At 41.7% G+C, this 22,903-nt stretch overlaps 1 protein-coding gene and 1 long non-coding RNA gene across 3 annotated transcripts in view; one reads left to right on the top strand and one right to left on the bottom strand.

The window, feature by feature from the left end:
- The window catches only part of Slc9a2 (solute carrier family 9 member A2), an 81,405-nt gene extending 58,502 nt beyond the window's left edge, over positions 1 to 22,903 (top strand). For both annotated transcript variants that reach the window (XM_034522015.2, XM_076914955.1), the window contains exons 6-12: positions 8,980 to 9,069; positions 9,529 to 9,599; positions 15,240 to 15,401; positions 16,956 to 17,052; positions 19,040 to 19,171; positions 19,718 to 19,808; positions 21,244 to 22,903. In XM_034522015.2, coding sequence (XP_034377906.1) covers positions 8,980 to 9,069; positions 9,529 to 9,599; positions 15,240 to 15,401; positions 16,956 to 17,052; positions 19,040 to 19,171; positions 19,718 to 19,808; positions 21,244 to 21,620 — 1,020 coding nt within the window. In that variant the 3' untranslated portion in view covers positions 21,621 to 22,903. The remainder of the gene's footprint in view (positions 1 to 8,979; positions 9,070 to 9,528; positions 9,600 to 15,239; positions 15,402 to 16,955; positions 17,053 to 19,039; positions 19,172 to 19,717; positions 19,809 to 21,243) is intronic.
- Positions 5,936 to 15,246, bottom strand: LOC143434835 (uncharacterized). The gene is made up of 4 exons (XR_013104641.1): positions 12,601 to 15,246; positions 10,049 to 10,226; positions 8,729 to 8,814; positions 5,936 to 8,636 (listed from the first exon to the last, which is right to left on the bottom strand). It is a non-coding gene; the product is annotated as an uncharacterized LOC143434835 (long non-coding RNA).

The raw sequence follows: 22,903 nt of genomic DNA, 5'->3' as shown, positions 1-22,903 counted from the left end.
CCAACCTGTCTAAGCATCTGTAAATGCATCCTAGATACCTTACCCAGAGAATCATCTGCAGTATGAGTTCCTGTAACTCTCAGAACCATTCTTGCCACATAACTCCAAGAGTTTAATGCCGCTGATTGTTGGATAAAGGAAGTGAGGACCAGAAACTGGAGTTAACTAGTTTTGTGAAGTTGATCATTATCAGGTAGATCTTTACCACGAGATGAGACTCTGGGACAAAAAAAAAAAAAAAAAAAAAAAAAAAAAAAAAAAAAAAAAAAAGCCAGGCATGCAAAGAGTCCTCAGCATTGCAGTACAAGCAGATTCTTGCAGATTCTTACAGTTTGTTTTCCACCAGGTGGCTCAGCTTCGATTGTGCTCAGACCTCCCAGCATGAGGACAGTGGGCTTTGTGGAGTCCTGGCCATGGACGCCCAGGAGACCCTGCTAGGTTGAGATAACACTTTCCATTAGAGTCTTTTATAGATCCCTTCAGGGGCTACCACAGGGTGGTGAGCATGTCAGGGGTCAGATTAGAGCTTTCCTATGTGTGTCATCTCATTTTGTCCTCAAACCAATACTCTGAGATGAAAACCAGCATCGCTTCCCAGGAGCAAACTCATTCTCAGAGAAGAAAATGACCCCAGGGTGAAATACTAAGCCTAAGGCTGACTGTAGCCTCAAAAATCCCAAGCTCTTTCTGCTCTGCACCTCTAATGCACTGAAAGAGGCAGCATTTGCTAGGTTATAGATATATGTGAGTGGTGGTGAGAATATGTGCAGAGAATGTCCACAGAAATTCAGTCGCAATGTAAACATCCCCCAGCGTGTCCACACAAACTGATTTACACACCCACACTTGGATATAACCTATTTTGATGTTCCATTTCTTTAAAGCGTTTCTGTTAAGACAAGGCATAAGTATACGTGTTGGCTTGGGACGAAACGGTCAATATCTTTGTGTTCTCCTCTCTGGGTCAATGAGAGGTCTTCAGGGACAAGAGTCTTCATGGGTTGGTTGCCTCCATTGATAACAATGCTTTCTGGAATCCTCTGGAGCACCTGCCTGAGGTTGAGCACAGTGACCTATTTTTCTAATGAGTATGAGGTGTTTGTTGTAGGGAACTATGATACAGAATACAAGTGAATGAATGGTGTGGCGTGGTCACTACTGCTCTTGACTGTTATGTGCTGTATGTAGCTATACAGAACATACCTTTAGACAGCTGGCAGCTCAGGTGCTCCATTTGCTCCAGTCTCACAACACCGGAGATGGAGGCTTTCAGTTCTGGAGTTACAGGGCTACAAGATCACTGACAGAGCTTCTCAGTTTCCTGTGGTATGTATAGGCTATTGCTGATCACATCACATCACATCACATCACCACGTACAATACTTTCATTTCCATGACAGTTATACTACAGTCTTAAGATTCGACTGGCTTGTTCTCCTCCCCTTAAATACGGGGGATATGACACATCCACTGTGTACCATGGGGAGGAATGTTCCTCTGATTTTGTCATTTCTTTTCAGTGTCTGCAACATTTGCACTGAGCCATTCAAGTTGCTCCTAACCTATTTGGGGATAAACTATGACAGGAAGCAATTTTACCACTTGGATTTCCACCACTGCAGTGGCCTAAGGCAGAAAACATGTAGATAGAGACCAGGAGGGGCTATAGATTTTCCTGCGATCTCAAGACCTGGTGATTACCTTGCCATCACCACCCGAGGTTCTCCCAACTGCACAGTGCACAGTACCAAGGGGCTTCTCTTCTTCTGAGTACCAGACACAAATAGAACCACATCACCCAAGTGGAATGAGGAATTAGGCCACTGGGGAAGGACCACAATCCCCAGCACAAGGTCTCAAGAGCCTGTAATACAAAGCAATCCTCTGCTTCCGACATCATGGGCTGGGCACGTTATAGAATGCAATTGGCATGACTTCATAGAAAGACAGGGCACATCAGACAAGCTTAAGTTTTTCAGTCATTAGTTCCTCAAACATAAAAATATGTGCTCACAGCCAGAACATCACATATGAAAAGAAAATTATTATGAAATAAATGCTATCAGTCATAGAATATATGCATAGATTGATATTAACACATTAATATAGACTTATCGGTAATAATTCTGGTCTATTTGGGGTTGAGACTCAATTAAGAAAATAGAAAATCATCAACTACCTACATTATATGCTTTTGTACTCACTTTGATTTTTGTTGTTGTTGTTTTGTTTTGCTTCAGACAAGGTCTCATTATGTAGCATTGCCTGGCCCAGTATTCACTTTGTAGACAAGGCAGACTTCACACTCATAGAACTCTGGCTACCCCTGCCTCCTGAATAATGAGATTAAAGTCAGGTATAATATGTATGGATAGCTGGTGTTTAATATTACAGACAAGCTTGCTCTTTTGACTTGTAACAAATCGGAAGTAGAAAACTATATTTATCTATCTTCTGACTTGCAGCTAATTGTCTACAGACCAGCAATAACCCCAGGAAAGATCCTATGGCAAACAGCACCACCCTGGACTTTCATGTCCTATGCCTTGGCGACATTACAGTAAACATGTAGGACTTCGGACACAGTGTGCAGATAATATTGTCACAGAATCTATGGTTAGCAAGCTCTTTATGGAAGTGATTATGAATGTAAGATATGAAGGATGGTTAATGAATCTAAGGTATGAAGGATGGGACACCAGCTAGCATCTGGTCAATGACCACTCAAGATGGAAGGAAGAGCTTACAACAAAGATGCTAAGGCAGGAAATGTGCAGAACAGCATCCATGACCCAGATGAGCACACTGAGGAAGTCAGATGGAGGCAAACTTTGCTGATCCAACACATTCTGATAGCCATACAGAAGGAGAGGCCATAGTTCTCCACATTATACTAATGTTCCTTGTTCTTTCCAGTGGGTGCACACCACTCAATTATAACCACCCCACTCTTTCCCATATTTCTCTCACCACTGTTTCTCTAGACAACACAAGACACACATGCCCATGCATGCACACACATGTCCATGCACACACATGCAAATTTACACCAACATCCTTCAAAAAAAAAGAATGGATCTATGAAATAAATCTGGAGAGAATTCTTAACGAGTTATAAATAATGGTAAGGATAGCTAGTTACAAATTCATGCAAACACATTCATCTTTTCAAGTAAGACATCTGTTTTCTTCCAAATGACAGCTTTTATGTTGCTGGAGCTACTATCAAAATTTAAAAATTATTTATTCGTGTAGAGGTGTTTTTATGCATGTACGTTTGTGTACCACATGCACAGCTGGTACTCTCACAGGCCAGAAGATGGCATCAGGTGCCATGGAAATAGAGTTACAAACCATTATAGGCTGCCATGTGGGTGCTGAAAATGAAACCCACGTCTTCTGTGAGAGCAGCCCATGATGGATGCCCTTAGCGACTGAACAAACTATCTCTCCAGAAGCTCTCATTATCACATTTTAAGACCTATTTCTTTCTCCTTACATCAGAATTTCTTGAAGAATAAATTCCTCCAGCCTGATACATTGTTATGGCTGTCTTTAAAAAATAGGTGTGACATGATTTATTATTTATCATGACTTGTCATGATAATTTAAACATTGCTTAAATCCTGCGGCTAATTTGAGTAACACATTATGCTGCCTTTGAATGCAGCATTAGTTATGGATCTACAAATAAGCAGTCTTGTTGTCTAGACATCTGAGTTCATCTTCTTTTCAATAAAGTAATATTTCAAGCAACAGGTCATGTTCTAAAATTATATTAGAAATTGGGTTCTGTGAAGTGCAGAGCACAAAATGAGAGTTTAATAGGGCCAATCTGATCTGTTCTTTTGACCTCACTCCATATATGTTCTTTCAGCCTCAGTTTACCTAGCTGTAGGATGTAGATTGTGGGACCCCTTTCTCAAGTATTGTAGGGGAATATGTAATACCTGACATAGAGTTTTTATCTTATTGTTTCATGTAAAATATTAGGCTAAACAATAATAGAAGAGAAAAGTTGTGTCATTCAGTATGCTTTGATTTGGGCTGAAAGGTAGAGTACAGTAGTTTTTACTCCGCTATCCCTACAGTCATGTAGAAGATCTGAAAAATACTACAAATATGTCCATAAATTACTCACAAATTAATGAACTAAATGTAAAAACAACAACCCATCATCTGTCTGTCACCATTTCATGTTGATGACATGATTTGCATCCTTGTGTAGACTGTGAGGCAAGCAGGTGGGTACTGACACCAGTCTGATGGGTCAAAGACAGAAGACTTTATTATTCACGGGAGAAGTAATAGCCAGAATATTGTGTCAATTTCCCTAAGCTCTTAGTTCCATGGCACAAAGGGCTCATGAAGGACAGATGGCTGTGTAATGGCTTGCTTTACAGGAGGGGTATGGAGCTTAGGAATTTATCACTCTGTAAAGGATGATGTTGTTTTATTTCTCAAGATTGGTCTTTGCTTGCACCCTTAGGAATGCTCCTGGTAAAAAGACTCTTTGTAGATGCAGGAGCCTGGGGATTCTTAAGGCCCATGTGCCCTTAGTGATAAATATTTGATGGTGTTGCCTGCCAAACTGAAGTGATGGTACTCACTATCTAATAAACATTGGGAAGCCCCCACCATGTGCTTTCTTTTGTTAAATAAACTACCATATTTAATTAATGTAATATTACCAACTGGGTAGGATTCCATAGACATCAGGATATTTAATATAGTCCATAGATACAATGAATAGAAAGATCCATTTTTTAAAAAAGAAAATTGTATGGGAACAGTTTAGGATGTGAAGAGAGAGAACAGTGAAATTTATTGCCCAGTATTTTTAACTGAGCATTCAGAGTTAATTTAGTGATGAACAGCTAGGGGATTAGTGGTTCTATAGGGGGAGAAATAATTTCTCTACAGCTATGTAGGGTTTGTGATCTGGAATTTATGATAGAGGCCTTGGAGATGGGAGACACCAACTGTGGCATCATCTGAAATAAACACATTTTAAAGAATGAGATGGGAACAAATTGCTCATAATGAGGGAAGAAGATGAGGAGGAGGAGAGGAGGCAGAGAGAAAATGAGGAAGAAGAGAGGAAGATGAGGAAGAAAAAGGATGAATAGGAAAAAGAAAGGAGGCAGAAGAGGAGAGAAGAAAAAGAAGAAGGAGGAAGAGAAGGAGGAGGAAGAGGAAGAGGAAGAAGAGAAGAATGTTCTGAAGGCAGAACTTTGAGGAGGCTGGATAATCCCAGGAGAGGGTACACAGTGATCGGTGATGAGAGAAAAGGGGAGAGGCTGAAGCCCAAGGGTAAGAGAGTTTGCAGAGAGGAATCCATGACCTTAAAGCAATGGCATCCTGGGTGAGGAATGCCCATGCTCACAGGAGCTCTATGATGAGACTAACCCCATGACTAACCAGATCCAAAAGAGAGACACTAGGGGCAAATGATCTGCCAGGAGAAGGATGACAGGCAAGGGACACTTGACAATAATGACGTTCATTCCAGTTTTCGTGAGATGAGGTCTTCAGCTACACATTTGATTGTAGAAAGTATTTGTTTCAGTTTGCTTACAGAGTCCAAAGACGGACTTCTGGTATAACCCTCTATTGCTCACAGTGCCTTATTCACTTGGACTTGAAGCAGGATCTATTCTCTTACAGACCCTGGAATTCCTCTTGTCTTGGGGTAAGTTGGAGGCCAGCAAGCCCAATGATCCTTCTGTCTCAGCTCCCACAAGCACAGCACTATTACTGATGTGTGTGGCCATGCCTGACTGTTTCCATGGGGTCTGAGGGATCATTTGTACAAGCATTCTTACACACTGAGGCATCTCCCCAGGCAAACAATGATAGTTTTAATACATAAACTTCTTACAAGTTTTCCTAGGGAAATAATTGCTAACTCAGCATGGAAATATTAGAAGCCCCTTTTTGTCAGTATTGATTCCACAAATAAATTATTTTTCCTTGCAAATGAACCAAAAGAATGCTTATTGTAACCAAACAACAGGTTAGGCTTTCCTCTTTTCTCATTGGTGGTGTGAAGCAGAAATAGAACAAGGTAGAAATGTTACTCCCAGTAATTCTTTATCCTTGCTGCTAGATGACCCTGAGGAGGACCCCAATTTGTGGTGCTGAATTTGTTGTGCCAAAGTTGAGTGACAGGTGAGGATTTATTTGCACTTTGCAAAGATTTTTTTTAATATTTTGTTGCAAGACTCTGGATTACATTTTAACTTTTTCATCCTCCACAGAGAGTAACAAGCTATCTTACTCTTTGAAGTCCTATCTAATGGCTTCCCCTGTAACCCATATTAGAAATTTTCCAAAGGGATAAAATAGATGACCCATCAGAGGTATCATCTCTCTGTCCTTCCAAACCAGAGGCTTTGGCTCACGTAATAAAATATCCTGATCGGTCAGGCAAGGCGTGCACACATGCCACATGCTCTACTTCCCAATAGATGCCCGAGAAAGGAAGAAGAGAGAGAGAGAGAGAGAGAGGGAGAGGGAGAGGGAGAGGAGCGGATCAGTGTCTCACAAATGATTTCTATTTGGCATGATACAACAACTGAAAGCAGTTTCCAGAGATGAACACATACTTAAAGGAATGTGATTCTAATTAGTCGCACAATCTTTCAGTTATTAATTGTTAACTTAGATGTGTTATACTTTTACCAAGTTGAGTTGATCTGGGGGTCTCCACACTCACTTCCTGGACTTGGTCAGTGTGGTTTACCCATTCAGTTCATTGACTTCAAGTCTGTCTGGCCAGTAGTGATCAACATGAGGATTGGAGATGACCAGTCTCTGTGAGCTTCTATGGGCTCACATTAGTTGATTCTGTGGGTTTTCTAGTAGTGTCCTTGACCCCTCTGGCTCCTACCATCCTTCCTCCCCCCTCTTCCATAGGATTCCCCCGAGCTCTGTCTAATATTTGGCTCTGGGTCTTTGCATCTGTTTCCATCAGTTGCTAGGTAAAACCTCTCAGATGACAGTTATGCTAGGCTTCTACCTGCAAGTCTAGCAGAGTATCATTTAAAGTGTCAGAGGTAGACTCCCTCTCTTGACATGGGTCTCAAGCTGGACCAGTCATTGGTCAGCCATTCCCTCAATTTCTGTCAGAACCATTTGGAAAGACTAAAAGGCAAGCTAAAAGTGGTGGCTCACAACTGCAATTTTAGTAGTTGAGAGGCCAAGGCAGGAGGATTGATAGCAATGTCAAAGCTAGCCTGGGTAACATAGTGAGTTCTAAGCTAGCATGGACTTGTCTCACCTCAACATCTAAATACAGGTGAAAGGTGAGATGGAAATCAAGTGGCATACAATATACTTAAACATAACCCCTCCTCTCATCAAGAAAACAATCTGTCTCTTGTGTGCAGCTTTCATGCTATGTATCTCCAAGCAAGAACCCGGTACTCTTCCTCCACACCACCTCTCCTGCCTCATTTGGAGCCAATATGAGACCTTATATGTGTCATATCTGGTAGATTGTGTTGTGTCTGCAAATTCCCCTTTGTTTTCCTTTTAGAAAAAATAAATTGTGGTTGCCTTTACTGTTGTAGGTTAATTAAAGATTGCACAAGTTCTGTTTCACATCTGAACATTGCATTATCATGCTGTGTTGTGTGTAGGCATTAGTTAAGAGAAAATGTCACTGTAATCTATTTATCCTATTTAAAACTTTAAAGTATTTTTAAATTTCAAATATTTCTAATATCCTTCAAGTTTTACCATTCTCCATATAAGGGTCTTAGGCAATTTTCATAAGGCTTCATATATATGAATATAAAAACATAGAATGTATCTAATATGAATTAATATGTACATAGTTTCTCCCAGTGTATATGCCATATTCCATAGTAGTATATATTAGTTACACAAGCATACCCTGTAGCCATAATATGATGTAATACATAGCAAAATAAACATGGCTATTATGTGATTATTGTTTATACTTTTTAAGGTATGGATTGTGTGTATTGATTTTCTACTAGTCACTTTCTTGCTGTTTCCATAGGGAAGGGATCTCTTAAATTTTAGAACAAAGATACAAACTGTCCATCAGCAACAAAATTTTGCTACTTTGTTGTCAGTATTTTCTGCCTTTTCTCTTGGCTCTGGTTGGAGCGCAGCATGTGAATCTGTGCCTGATAGCAGAACCTAGTGCCCTCTGCCCTCTGTGCCTCTAATGGAGATACTTTTAATGTTTCGTTATTTAATGAGGTGTTGACTATGGAATTTTACAGAGATCTTTGTTCAGACTATGAGTTCCCTTTATTCTCTTACTTTACTCAGGAGCTTGTAATTTTCTCAAGTTAACCCCTGAGTGTGCCTAGCTTGCCCTTGCAATGTTTCCATCTTCTGCTCAGGGGCTTTCCTGAAGTTTCTGCCAGGAGCTGATGCCAGCACCTTTCAGGATTCTTGCTGAGCACTTCTTCAGTTTGAAGCTGCCTTGGCTCTCTCCATGTGTCTGTTCTCCACTCCTTCATCCTCCTTTGTAACTGTGTTGGGATAGAGAAGACCTTCATTTAGACACAGTCCTAGAGCCTTGGTCCTTTGCTGTTCATCTTCATGTTCTCAATTCCCAGGGCAGGCACACAGAAGCAGCTTAGTGAAAATAGTCTCTGTGGAATGAACAAATGGAAAAGAATCAATGGAGAGTTTCCTCTGGGTAACACCGTGAGCGGCCAATTATTTATTTCTTACAGTTTCTTACTTTATTATTTCTTACAGTTATTTTCCAATACTTTCCATTCTGGGCATCTGTTTTATGTTGAAAGTAGTCTTATGAAAATCAGACATCTGTGGAAAAGAAAGATAAGAATAACAAAATTTTGCATTTACCATCTTAACCCTTAGCAACAGTCTAGCTTTCGTTTGTGGTTGGTGATTCTTAGGAGTTGATAAACTATGGTTCAACCTTTCTCTTATGAGGAAACCTTTATTTATGTACATATTTTCATGCAGGGAATAACCATCCGGCCACTGGTGGAGTTTCTTGATGTTAAGAGATCCAATAAGAAGCAGCAAGCTGTCAGTGAAGAGATCCACTGTCGGGTAGGTGCTGACCGGCAAATAGCTTAATAAAGAAAATGTGTAGTAATGAGAGAAACGTCATTGTGCTATTGTACACTGCTGGAAAGAAAAGGGAAGAGTAGAAGGCTCAAAGGAATGGGGGAGGCCTCAGGAAGGTCTGTGATAGGATGTGGTCTCCTCATAACCCCATGGTATCCAGTCCAAGCCAGCTAAAGCCCTGAACCTGCAGAGGGACAAGAAAGCCTCCAACCTGAAAATGTTTCTACCAACTATTTCTTGTCATTTTGAAAATTAAGATCAAACTTAGGATGATCAAAGTAATGAAAATATTGCCTCAGGAATTGAAGATAAATGGTTGGCTGATTGCTTCCAGCAAAACCAACTGTGAGTGTCCCTGGAGTTAGGCATGATGCTATTGGGCTGAAAAGGACCACTTGTAAGAAAAAGCCAACAATTAGTCCATCTTTCTTTTTGTTTTAGTTTTTTGATCACGTGAAGACTGGGATTGAAGATGTTTGTGGACACTGGGGTCACAACTTCTGGAGAGACAAGTAAGAGGCCAAGCAACATTCTATCATAGTGGCTCTTGGTCACTCTTGGAAACAAAATATACAAGACACTATTGGAAACTTAGTACACTTAGTTGTACTGTTTTTCAGCCTGGGAATCCTATGCTGTGCTACTGTGGGTCCCTTTATGGTTACTCTTAGCTATAGACATATAGACATAGTGATACATACTTGTGATCTCAGAACCCTAGAGTCTAAGGCAGGAGGCTCCACATGAGCTCAAGGGCAGCTTAGGCTACTTAATAGTGACTGTGCCAACTCTTACAAGGACATCTTAGCCACAGCAGAGTTATAAAATTGTTATAAATGAGGCAGGAGCTTATTTCCCTATATGAATACTGTGAAACAGGAGACCCTGGCATAGCAGATGAGAACACCAATCCATGTTCCCTAGGGTAGAGCCATTAACTGGGAGTGGCTACCGTACTTACCCTGGAGGCAGAATTAGTCCTTCAATGTCACCCATTTCAGGTGCAAGATGGAAGAAGGACATCTTCTTTAAAAGACAGAGCATCTTCTGCCATCATTAGCCAGGGTCCTCAGAAACTGTCAAACTGCTTTTCTATGTAGATTCCATGACTAGGGACCTTTGTGGCTGGCCATTCCTTGCTGCAGAGTAAATGAGAGCCCCAGTCAATAAGTTAAAAGCGAAGGGTTCCATTACTGTGTATTCTGCCACACTAGGATGAGGGGCATATCAGGGGCAGAGATTTACAGATTTACAGCACCAGGGGATAACAGTAAACCTGAAAGGAGAAAAAAAACCATGAGCTTACATCAAAGGATTCATGTATCCGAATGTACCTGCACATTTTACAGAAAGCGAACGTGCACACACACAAAAACACACACAGAGTTACTTCTTTTTGTTGTTGTTTTGTTGTTTTTTGTTTGTTTTGGTTTTGAGCTTTTTGAGACAAGCTTTTTCTGTGTAGCCCTGGCTGTCCTAGAACTCACTCTGTAGATCACCCTGGACTTGAACTCACAGAGATCCACCTGCCTCTGCCTCCCAAGTGCTAGGATTAAAAGCATGTGTCACACCTGTCTGGCCTGGATTTACTTTTATAAAAAAAAGGCTCTGTAGTGGTCAGATACAATTTAGTATCCACATGTCTTCATAGTGGTTATAAATTGAACTGGGAACAGTTGACTAGATAGAGCAATGAAATCCAGAAAGGAAGGGTTTCTGACAGCTGCATTTGAAACATGGGGCCCAGGAGCTATCCTTCATCAGAAAATGGGAGCCCATGGTGGGCATCAGAAACAGCCATGCTGGCCATGTGGCTAATGCTATCAGCCGGCCTCTTTGCTTACAGAGTGATCTGTGAGCATCTGTGCACATATCACTGGCTAGGCCAGACTTCTGAAAAAAAAAAAAAAAAAAAAAAGGCAGAATTTAAGCTGGAACGTGAGGTCAGAGGGAGACACTCTAGACTGTATTGAGATATTTTCTCTTGCTTTTCCTTTCTAACCGGCTCACAGGAATTTTATTCCACTACTCACTCATTGATATAAACCTGGCTGTTTGTTGATCTGTGTATTTAAGGTGGGAGAATTTGGATGCTTCTGTTTGCTCACATAATGTAGTACGGTATTGGGCTATATATGATGTATATGTCAGGGCATCAAATTTTATAATACAGAAAACAAAGGAATTATATTGTAAGTAGGTGTGTGTGTGTGTGTGTGTGTGTGTGTGGTGTGTGTGTGATTGGAAGTGGAGACATGGAAGAGAGCAAGCCTTAAGGAATGCATTGAGTTACAAAGACATTATTGCCAGAGCAATTACAAAGCTTAAAGCATTGTCCATGTTCATGGATGTTACACAGGTCCCCCAAGCTTAGTCTTATTTCATAAACTAAGGAGAGATGTTTTTGTACAGGCAGAGGACCCAGTTAATCACCTGAAAGCACAAGGTAATAAAGCTGACTAGGCCTGCTCTGTAAAACTCTGGACAAACTGCCATTTCTCTTGGGCAGCATTCATATTTCGGGAGGGGGGGTGGATTAAAGCTAACCTTGTGCTCTCTCCAACCCTGTTGTACAGTCTAGGAATTTTCTCACATAGATGAGCCCATTTATGTGCCATCCGATATACTTTCTTCTCTTTCTCTTTTATTTTATCTTCTCCCTTTCAACTCCACATGGTGAGAGAGAAGCATACTATACAGACCAGGGCGAGTTTCCTTTCAGTGGCGAAGACTGGGTTTCATGTTCCCCCCACCCTTGTGCACCCAAATACAGAGAATACAGACATGTGTAGGCAACCACTAGATCAGCATCCCCGTGTGTGTGTGTGTGTGTGTGTGTGTGTGTGTGTGTGTGTGTGTGTGTGTAGGAACAAGAGGTGACATCCTATTTGTCTTTCTATTGCTGTGATATAGACCCAGACCCAAAGCAACCTGTGGAGGAAAGAGATTAATTCATCATAATAGCTTCAGTGAACTATGAGGAGGGAGTCAGGCCAGGAGTTCAAGGCACAGAGACAATTACAATTGGAGGAGCACTGCTCCCCGGCTTGTTCCTCGCTCAGCCTGCTTTTGTATACCACCCAGTACCACATGCCTAGGAGTGATGCAACCCACAGTTGACTGTTCTACTATAGCCATCAATAATCAGGAAAATAGCAGTCTTATGAAGGTACTTTCTCAATTGGGGCTCCTTCTTCCTAGACAGTGCTAATTTGTGTCAAGCGAACAACAACAACACCAACAGCAACAATAGCAGCAGGAAAAACCTAACCAGTGCCAAGAACGGAGGGGGTGGTGAGGCTGAGAGCATGTGGGTTTGAAGTGGAATGCAGGTGAAGATCAGAGGAAATCCATGTGTCCCTGAGGTCCACAAATGTCTTGCAGGCAGATCTACAGGAGGAGGGCTTGTCTCTGGAAGCAAATATCGCTCTGCCACGATGCTGTTCATCAGCAGCAAATAGTCTTAGTTAACCCACAGCATTTTACAATCCCGTGTTCAATTCCCACACAAACCTCGAAACAGTTTTTTGATCGGTGTCCAGTGCACAATCATCAGGAAAGCAGATACAGGACACTGGGTGCTGGCACAAGCTGTTTTCGTATCAATTATGGATATCCTCTCGGGTGTGTACAGAGCCATTGACACCACCAAAAAAGAACATACCCAAAGAAGTTATGGTTTGAGCATCTTGGCTATCTTTCCTTTATTCCAAAAGCCCCGGTGTTACAGAACTTCATTGGCCCTGGAAGAGAATTCTTGAGGTGATTGATATGATCAGCTGAGAACAGGATGAAAGGTGACACAGTGGTGACATTGCTCTGGTGATGTGAAAGGCAACACCCATGTGGAGCTTGGCCAAATGAGAGGGGGGAGAAAGCAGTGAGAAAACAGACACTCCCTGTGTAGGACAGAGCAGCCACCCCTCCCATCTCTGTCACTCTCCCTTTAGTTTCCGGTAAAATCTAAAGCAATAATAGTCATATGAGAAACACTAGAGGCTCCGGGAGCCTGGCACAAAATTCAAAATAAACAACAGAAAGAGTAGACCCAACCTTTGTATAGTAGTGGGTCACTAGCACAGCACATTCAGGGTGGCTCCTTAATTATTCAGCGCCCTCCAGCACTCAGAACAAAGGAGTGGTGCCAAGAATGTGTGTGAACATCGGTTTCCCTCACGGCACAGGTGTGCCAGCCAGTGAACCTCTTTGGGTCGACGATGAATCAATGTTATATACCCATTTCTTTCTCAGCAAATATTTATTGCCCATTGTTTTACTTATACACTGGCGTGTGGTGTTGCATAACCACATCCACAAAGCCGGCTGATCAAAATAGCAGTCATTTATTATTAACCTGTGTGAGTCTAGAAGTTCCACGTGGGCTGGACTGGGTTGGACTCGGCTGGGCTCATCTGGGCTGGGCTTGTTCTTACTCCCGCAGGGTAGAAGGTAGTCAGCTGATTCTGCCAGAGTTTGTCTCATATGGTAAGGGTAAAATAAGGACATCATTACATCCTGTTCACCTTGGTTCCTAGACATGGTAGTGTGTGCCTAAGGTGGTGTGGACATGCAGGATCTGGGATTCTGTGGCAAATCTCTTTGGTCATTGTGCCAGTTTAAGACTCTTCGGTCATTATGTCAGGAGGAGGCTATTCACCAAAACAAGTAACATTATTGATCACCATGAGTAGGAATAGGCAAAGGTCATTTAGACTATGACAGAAAGCTATTGTTGGGTTTTGGAAGATCTGGATATAAGGAGGCTCTGGGGCCAACTGATATGTTAAATTCTGCCTAGCTTTAAGCATGCTTAAACTGTGCTAGCTTTATCTCTCTGCAGTGGGGATACAGAGGTGGGGAGAATCCTGATAATGCCGATTTTACCTTTGGCTTCAAGAGATGGGTGCTAAGATGAATAAGAAAACTACGTACCATGCTACAGAATGATAGCTGCCAGGGAGAAAACTATATCTGGACAGTGAGAGAGGAGATGGGGTGCAATGGTGTGAGGAATAGACAGAGTAGAAGCTGTTGCATTTGGAAACAGTACACAGAGGTCTGGCTCGCAGAGGTTCTCTTGCAATAACTACTGCTGAATGTTATGGAGAGAGGTAAGAAAGCATTCCTAGTAGACAGGATAAAGACTATAAAGACCCTCAGAGTACAGGTGCCAAGGGGCAGAGGTAGGAAGGACCCCACGTGGGAGGTACTGCTCTGAGGGCAGAACCATGCTCTACCCTGAGACTATGACATCATGCTAGTATTCAGATGGCATTTTCAGAGACTCTAGTTTCTGTGCTGAGAATACACTATAGGGGCAGAGACACCTAGTAGGTACCCAAAATCAGTATCCAAGTCCAGGAAGAAGAAAAGAGCACAGTGGCATCTGGGGCCATAGTGATGCCACTAGAGGTGCTGAAAAGTGAACACGCTTTTGTATATATTTTGATGGTGGAACTTAAAGTGTTTACTGACCGAGTGGTATACAGAATGTTAGTTGACCAGGGCTACCATCACAAAGCTGTACACAGTAGGAGGTTTAAATAACAGAAATGGGCTGTCTCACTTTTATGAGGAATATAAAATCAAACACAGGATGGTAATAGGGGCTACTCACCTCGAGGGCTTTAAGGAAAGGAGGTGTTGCTCTTAGCTTGCAGAGGGCTGTGCACTCAGAGACTCTTCATCCTCATGTCTCCTTGAGGATCTGTATCTAAGAATGCCCTTCTTACCAGTGTGGCAGTCACACGGAGAGGACTCCACTCTAATGACGTCATGTCAACTTAGTCACGTTTGTGAAGACCACATCTCCAAATGGGGTCTCAATCTGACACGCTAGGAGTCAGGAATTCGACATGGGAACTTCATCCCGTATTGTGGAATATAGAAGAGAAAGATTACACAGGATGTCAAAGAGTTTGACCTGGTGGAGGCCAGGGGAGGACCAGGAAGATCAGGTCCATTTGAACACTCAGAGCATGGACGCTTGTTAGTTACTCATACATATGTGCATATATATGTACACACAAAAGCGTATTTAAAAATACACATATGGTAAGACTACTTCAATTTTTCTAAGTTTTTACTTTGGTGAACTTTTCTTGTTTAATGAGCTATTCATTAATTTAAACTATGACTTTACATATTTGTAGGTTTAAGAAATTTGATGACAAATACCTTCGGAAACTTCTGATTCGGGAAAACCAACCCAAGTCTAGCATCGTGTCCTTATATAAAAAGCTTGAGATAAAACATGCCATTGAGATGGCAGAGACAGGGATGATAAGCACTGTCCCCTCCTTTGCATCTCTCAAGTGAGTACCACATTGTAAAGGGAAGCGAATGTAAGCAAGTATGCATTGGTATGGTTTTGAGACCTGTGACAGTAATAGTATTATAGTAAAACTATACTATGTACATTATAGTATGCATATGTATATACTATATGCATTTATATATACTATATATGTAATATATATGCATTTTAAATGCTATATAATTACATATACCACATATTTATATACATTGTATAATATATACAATAATATATAATATACATATATAATATATACATTATAGTACTTAACATACAATATATGTATATGTACCATATACTATATACTATATACTGCATACTACATACTGTATACTATATACTATATAGTACATATTACATACTATATAATTTATAATATATAGTGTATAATATTGTGTATATCATACAATGTGTATCATATATGAAATATGCTATCATATATGAAATATACATTATAGTACATACAGTGTACATAGTATTACATATCACATACTGTATATACTATATATCATGTATATATAATACAATAAAATATAATGGTATAGTGTAATATAATAATAGTATTGTTGATGTAAATCCTAGAGTGATGGTTTAAGATCTCAAAACAGAGTTAGATTCTGGTTAAATGCCAGCGCTCTGGATGTATAGTGTGTTTGTCATGTTTATGTTTCATTATGCTGTATGTTTTATTATATCGGGAATGTAAAGTCCAAAACCACAGTCATGTTTAGGTTGTCTGTGCCTTTGTCAAATTAGTTGTGGAGGCTCAGTACTGGTTGAAAGTGAGTTAGAACTCTCTCAGCCTTGTCAAATGGACTGTTCTCAAAGTGTGTTAGATTTGTTCCTGTGACTACCCAGAATGCATCTGTTTCCTTATTGATTGTTCACAGCAGTGTACTTAGGCTTGGGGAAGCACACGCGATTTCTGGATGCAGTGGTTCCCAGCCGTGGCTGAACAATGGAGTCACCTTGGGAGTATAAGAGATTATAAAAGGCCTGGGTGTCACTCTGCAAGAACTCAATCCAGAATCCCTGGATGGGCTTAACAAATTAAATTATATTTCTAATTGGACATGTGCTAAATAAATTTCTATTGGAACTGATGGTTCTGCATCACTTTCTGCTAGGAATAGTGAATAGATAACATTGTGAGTCAGTCTTGTAAAACCAAGCACATAAGAAGCTGGCTGTGGTAACATGTACCTGCAGTTACAGTGTCCTAGGGCCAAGGTCTCAGAAGGGTGAGTTCTAGGCCATCCTGGGCTACAACACAAGAGACTGGGTATGGGGGAAGTATGACATAATAGTTGACTCTGAAACCTGATGCACAGTTAATTTTAACAGGAATGATTTTATCACTGAAATAAGTTTTAGAAAGTTAATTATTCTAAAACTGAGTACTTTAAAAATATTTAGAATGTTTGGAAATACTGAGCAATTTCTAATTGCTCCTTTTAAACTAAAATCTTACTTTGAAGTGATGATAAAGCAGGAATTAATGATTCTAAAATACTTCACAAAGTAAACACATTTTTCCCCTAACCATTTACAGTGACTGCCGTGAAGAGAAAATAAGGAAGCTCACGCCAGGTGAAATGGATGAAATTAGAGAGATATTATCAAGGAATCTCTATCAAATCCGTCAGCGGGTAAAAAAAAAAAAAATTTATGCATCAGAATAATTTTGGCTAAAAACATGCTTTCTAGCTGGGCTCCATGACTAAGTTTCTCTGTAGATATCTGTCCCGGTAACTGTCACATGGGCCATCTACCCTTGTTCTCCCAGCATCCCATCCTGGAGATTCCCTAAGTTCTCCCAGACATCTGAGCTGAAGCATCAAAGGCCCATGAGTTCTGATGCTTTGGTTTTAGAGAGAAAGGCTGATGTGCTGAACGAGTATGAACAAATGAGCTGATTGTTTTATATATTAAAGTACATGTGGGTCTGGGGGCAATACATAGCACAGCAGTAAAGAGGGTGCCCTGCTCTTGTAGAGAGCATGGGCTGTATTTCCACACCCATGCAGGGTGACCCACAATTGCTTGTAATTCCAGCTCCAGAGGGATTCAGTGCCTCTTGGGCATCAGCACACATGTGCACACATCCCACTCAGACACACATACAGATAATCTTAAGAAGAAAGTCTTACAGGGCTGCAGAGATGGCTCATTGGTTAAGAGCACAGACTGCTCTTCAGAGGTCATGAGTTCAATTCCCAGCAACCACACAGGGTGGCTCACAAACATCTGTAATGAGATATGATGCCCTCTTGTGGTGTATCTGAAGATAGCTACAGTGTACTCGTAAATAAAAATACATCTTTAAAAAAAATCTTATAGCTTAGACTGTAAATGTATCAACTCTTCATAAAGCGCTAGAATTTCTTCCTGTCTTCTGAGCTCCTTTCACTGTATTTTTATCATTAACACTCTATTCTAATAAAATGCAAATGATATGTTAATAACATGCCAATCATCTTTTGCCAAGAGTCATTTAGCAAACAGCTTGTGTTAACTCCTTTGAGCCCCTCATAGTGCTAGGTGTGATTGTTGTCTCCATTTCACAGATGAAGAAACTGAGGTATGCTCAGCCTGGCGGAGATCATTTCTATTTCTTCAGAGTCTATACCGGTAGACTTAGCTGTCACCATTTCATCCATATTTGCCTTACCACCCCTTTCTCTATGACTCTTTCAAGGGCAGCAGCCACTTGTTTAAAATGAAACAAAACAACAGCGGTTGTTTCCAGGATGATTTGGGGCCTCTACTGCCAACCTCCACTTTATCCAACATGATTCCATCCATCCACCCACTTAGACTCTCAGGGAACAACAGATTTTTCTGCTCGGATTGCCTGTGCAGGGTGTACTATCTCTTTATACTTAGATCCATCTCCTGCATCCTGTTATCTGGCCCATAGCCTCCCAGGTTTAAGTTCTTGCCAAGGACCATACTATCCCAACCCTATTCTAGGTCAGATAACACGTGGGGCTTATGCAGTGCATCTGGTTGAGCCTCTGCTTTTATGGTTTTATTAAACTCAAATGTCCAACTAGGTAGAAAACTCCTTGAGATGGAAGTAGAATCTGAAGCTCATCACCTTTTTCTTGGCCCGCAGGTCCTAATATAGTTCAGAACATGGGTCACTTCCAAGATGTTCATTTCTGTTCTATCAGGAAATGAACGTAAGCAGTTAGTGTGCCGTATGTGGGATCTGGAGAACCTTCATTTGGAGGTGAAAGTTGCTGGTGGTGACAGAACTACGACACTATGACAGCCCTGAAATTAGAAGGGTTGGTGCCACCAAGTGTTAGTACAACTCATGTTTATGACCACAACTGCTACTCAGTAGAAAATGTGTTTGAAAATTATTTTTGTTTTGTTGTCCATCACGGCGGAAGCATGCACAGCAGACAAGGCGTTTGTGAACTGAATTCCTTTTCTAATTTACAGAGCCCACACCTTTCAGCAAAGAAAAGCATACTCGCTGACGTCTGAAAGAATTAATTCTTTCAAAATGGGAGTGTTAACTTTGGGACTCTGGCTTTTGACTTTGCTTTTGTTCTCCTGATGTAAAGTCAAGGAGAACCAGTGGATCCTTGGGTAAACATGCCCCATATGCTTTTGTCATTTCAGACCTTATCATATAACAGACACAACCTGACGGCGGACACGAGCGAGAGGCAAGCCAAGGAGATTCTGATTCGCCGGCGACACAGCCTGCGGGAAAGTCTCAGGAAGGACAACAGCTCAAACCGCGAGCGCAGGGTAACCGTTGCCCCCAGAGTCACAGGACTTCCAAGGGCAGAGCCCTCAGCTGTTCCTCTCACCAGTTGACAGGAAGAATCTTTGGCACTGCTGGTTAAAATGGCTGCCAAAGGCCAAGTCCCAGATACCCTGGGATGGAACAAATAATAAAGTCTTTTTACCATGTGTAGAGTCATGCTCCTATAGTCCCAACTACTCGAAAGGCAGGGGGACTGTTTGAAGCCAGCGTAGACAATATAATGTGAGACACACCTTAAGAAAAAAAAGACAAATAACAACTTGTTCCTTTTATAGTATTTCTTTTGCTTTTATTTCATTTACTTGAAAGCTTAAGTAACCCAAGCTAGCCCTCAACTCCCTATATAGCCAAGGATGCCTTTCGAGTCCTGGTCCTCCTACCTCAGATGTGCAGGGTCTCTATAGGCCCGCCTGCAACACTCCACCAATTTTATATTTAAAATCTAGTTGTGTCATAAATATTTAGCTTCTGGCAGACGGTTGTTGGCATTTTTGTCATCTGAATAACATTCTCTATTTCTTTTACAGGCATCCACTTCAACCTCCCGATATTTATCCTTACCTAAAAATACAAAGCTTCCCGAGAAGCTGCAGAAGAAGAATAAGGTTTCAAATGCAGGTAATGATTCTGCCCGGAGCAGAAACGCCTTCCGGTCTGTTTATGAATTCTTATGAAACAACACTTTCTAGTTTTCTTCATTAAGGACGAGCCCAATCCCTTGTGAACCTCAAATAGCAGCAACAGGTTGCCCTGTATTAGCACTGTGACCGTACTTGACAGATGTCTGTGCATATACATAATTCAATCCCATGTTTTTCAGAATGACCTTTGAAGTATAGCAAAAGCAAATTCTTTTAACTGTGGACTTATTAAGCCATAAATACAAAGTTGTAAGTAGGAAGATATATAACATTAATATTAATACACTAATTCTAATGTATTTTCATGGAGTGGACCATAGCTTTTATCTCCTTGTTTGATGACAAACTCACGTACACACAAGCTCTTCTCTGTAAACACCATTTTGCTAAAATATGGGAGGTGCCAGTTCACACCTCTTTGCAAGCACCTTTGCTTGTTTTTGTTTGTTTGTTTTAGTTTTGTTTGTTTGTTTTGTTTCTGAATCCATTAAGAAGAGGTTACTTAGGGCCGGGCAGTGGTGGCGCACACCTTTAATCCCAGCGCTTGGGAGGCAGAGGCAGGTGGATTTCTGGTCTACAGAGTGAGTTCCAAGACAGCCAGGGCTATACAGAGAAACCCTGTCTCAAAAACAAAACAAAACAAAACAACAACAACAACAAAAAAAAAACCAAGAAGAGGTTACTTGTGGGAATGGAGCAAGGGGCACGAAACAAGAAGCAGGGAAATAGAAGGCAAGTTATCGAGTATTTGTAACTGTCTGTCTGGTTACCACTGCGATTCCCGAGAAGCAGTCAATTCAAGTCGCGCCAGCTGATAGGCAAGGCGTAGTTCTCATTAGCGGTCTTCCTGTGAATTCTAGCTCCCAGACTGGGGTCTAATGTCTATTCACACTTCTTCCCTGGGCTCAGTAAGTATGCGCTGTTGCTTGGGTCCTTCCGTGGGCATACAGAGCACAAAGCCAGATGTAGGGAAGAATCCAAGTAGCAGAAAATTCTGTCAGGTTGCTCGCCAGTGTCAGAGATGGAGCTGAGCTCTCTTGGGAGGATACTGGCAGCAGAGCCAGTATACTGACAGATACTGACAGAGCCAGAGCTTCTCAGACTGAATTTCAGCCCCAGTACTTACTTGCTAATAACTGTTGGACCTACAACCTCACTGTAAAAGTAGGGGGAATGAATGGGGTCAGTGGGGAAATGCATTTAGCAGTTAAAAAGTGCTTCAGAATTAGCACAGACACGTTTTTGTGACACAGATGTTCAAAGTCACTCAGCTGAAGTTAGAGTGAGATTTCTGACTTCCCCCATCCTCAAACTCCCCCCAGGAGGGGATGGGACTCACTGGGGTTTTGCTGTGACTTGTGCTATCTCTGTTCTGCTCCTCTTGTCCACACTGCCCTTTTATTCTGTGACAGATGGAAATAGCAGCGACTCGGACACAGATGCTGGAACCACTGTGCTCAATTTGCAGCCCAGGGCCAGGCGCTTCTTGCCAGATCAGTTCTCAAAGAAAGCCTCCCAGGCCTACAAAATGGAATGGAAGAACGAGGTGGACGTGGGTTCTGTGCGAGTGCCCCCCAGCGTCCCTCCTCCAGTGCCCCGCAGTAAAGAGGGGGGTACCCAGACACCAGGAGTGCTGAGGCAGCCCCTGCTCTCCAAAGACCAACGGTTTGGCCAGGACAGGGAAGACAGTTTGACTGAAGATGTTCCACCCAAGCCTCCACCAAGGTTGGTTCGACGAGCATCAGAACCCGGGAACAGGAAAGGCCGCCTCGGCAATGAAAAGCCATGATATGAAGCCAAAGCAAGCTTGGGGTGAATGGGCTAGCATCGTTGTGACTTCTTACTCAAACCTGATCGACCGTGGAATCCGTTTAAAATCCTCTATCTAGAGGCATTCTTTGGGAAGTAGAGTCAAGCCACTGATTCGAGGGAGGAACACTGCTTATCTATCCCAAGAAGAGGAAGGTCAGAGGAAGGAAGTCCCACAAAATGACTTTTGTGACTTTTGGCTAGTAAATGTATTCTTTCAAGGCCTGAAAGAAAAAAAAAAAAGTGTGCCTTTATTGAACTTGAATGACAGAACTTGAAAATTTTAACGCACCTTTGTTGGTGAAAATTTTAATATATTACAAATATGCCTCAGATTTATTTATGAAAAAATGTGTTTATCTGTAGTGATCATTTTTTTTTTAAGGGAATTACACTAAAAGTGGTGAGAACATTTTTCCGAGGGGATGAAGGTCAGCTCCTAGAGGTGGGTTCTAAGTTTCAGATCCCACCATTCCCATCCTGAGCTGATGGACCACTTGGTAAAGTAGAATGCTGTCCCTCGAAGAGGCCTTGGCTGACAGTAATAGGGCACAGGTTGGAATGTGTAGGCAGATGAAATGGCGTGTCTCTCAGAGTGTGGGTGGGAAGTCCCTGTACAACTTTAAAACAATGAGGCTCAGACTGCTCTTGGTCCATTCCTGTGTTTTCCGTGGCTTTGGAGTAACCTGTAATCTCCACTCCCCACCCCACACCCCTTTTTGTCTAGGTACAGAAAGATTCCCATGAGCAAAATCAGGCCATAGTGTTTAAAGACTTGGTAGCAGCTTCCGAGAAGTCCTACCAGTGAGGACCTCTTGTGGCCAGTGCGGGACAGGGTGGCCGCCACGAGAGACCACTTGAGTTTATTTTGTGTGGTGCTGGGAGGAAAGGGAGGGGGTTCCTTTTATTAGGGACCCACGACCACCTGCTTTAATAAAATTGTCCTGTAGTGCATCCAGGGCTATAAGCTAGGAAGGATCACGCCTTCCAATGTTGAAGTGGTGAGTCTTCGGGTTTGACTTTGGATGAGGAAGCACTTTGGAGAAAACCCCCACTTCTTGCACTAGTCTTTAATTTGTTACCTCTTCGCCTTTGATAATGTAGTGACTCAAATTTGACCTGAACAATTAGGTTCTATTCTCTGGAGTACTTTTCAGGAGTATGGCAGAGAGAAACGGTGGGACGCAATCATTAAAGATTCATATTTAAACCAATGTCTCTTAAGCTGCAGATTTATTATTAAAGATTCATATTTTAAACCAA

The sequence above is a fragment of the Arvicanthis niloticus genome, chromosome 17, assembly GCF_011762505.2.
Source record: "Arvicanthis niloticus isolate mArvNil1 chromosome 17, mArvNil1.pat.X, whole genome shotgun sequence".
Taxonomy (NCBI): domain Eukaryota; kingdom Metazoa; phylum Chordata; class Mammalia; order Rodentia; family Muridae; genus Arvicanthis; species Arvicanthis niloticus.
This window is presented reverse-complemented; position numbering and strand designations above follow the sequence as displayed.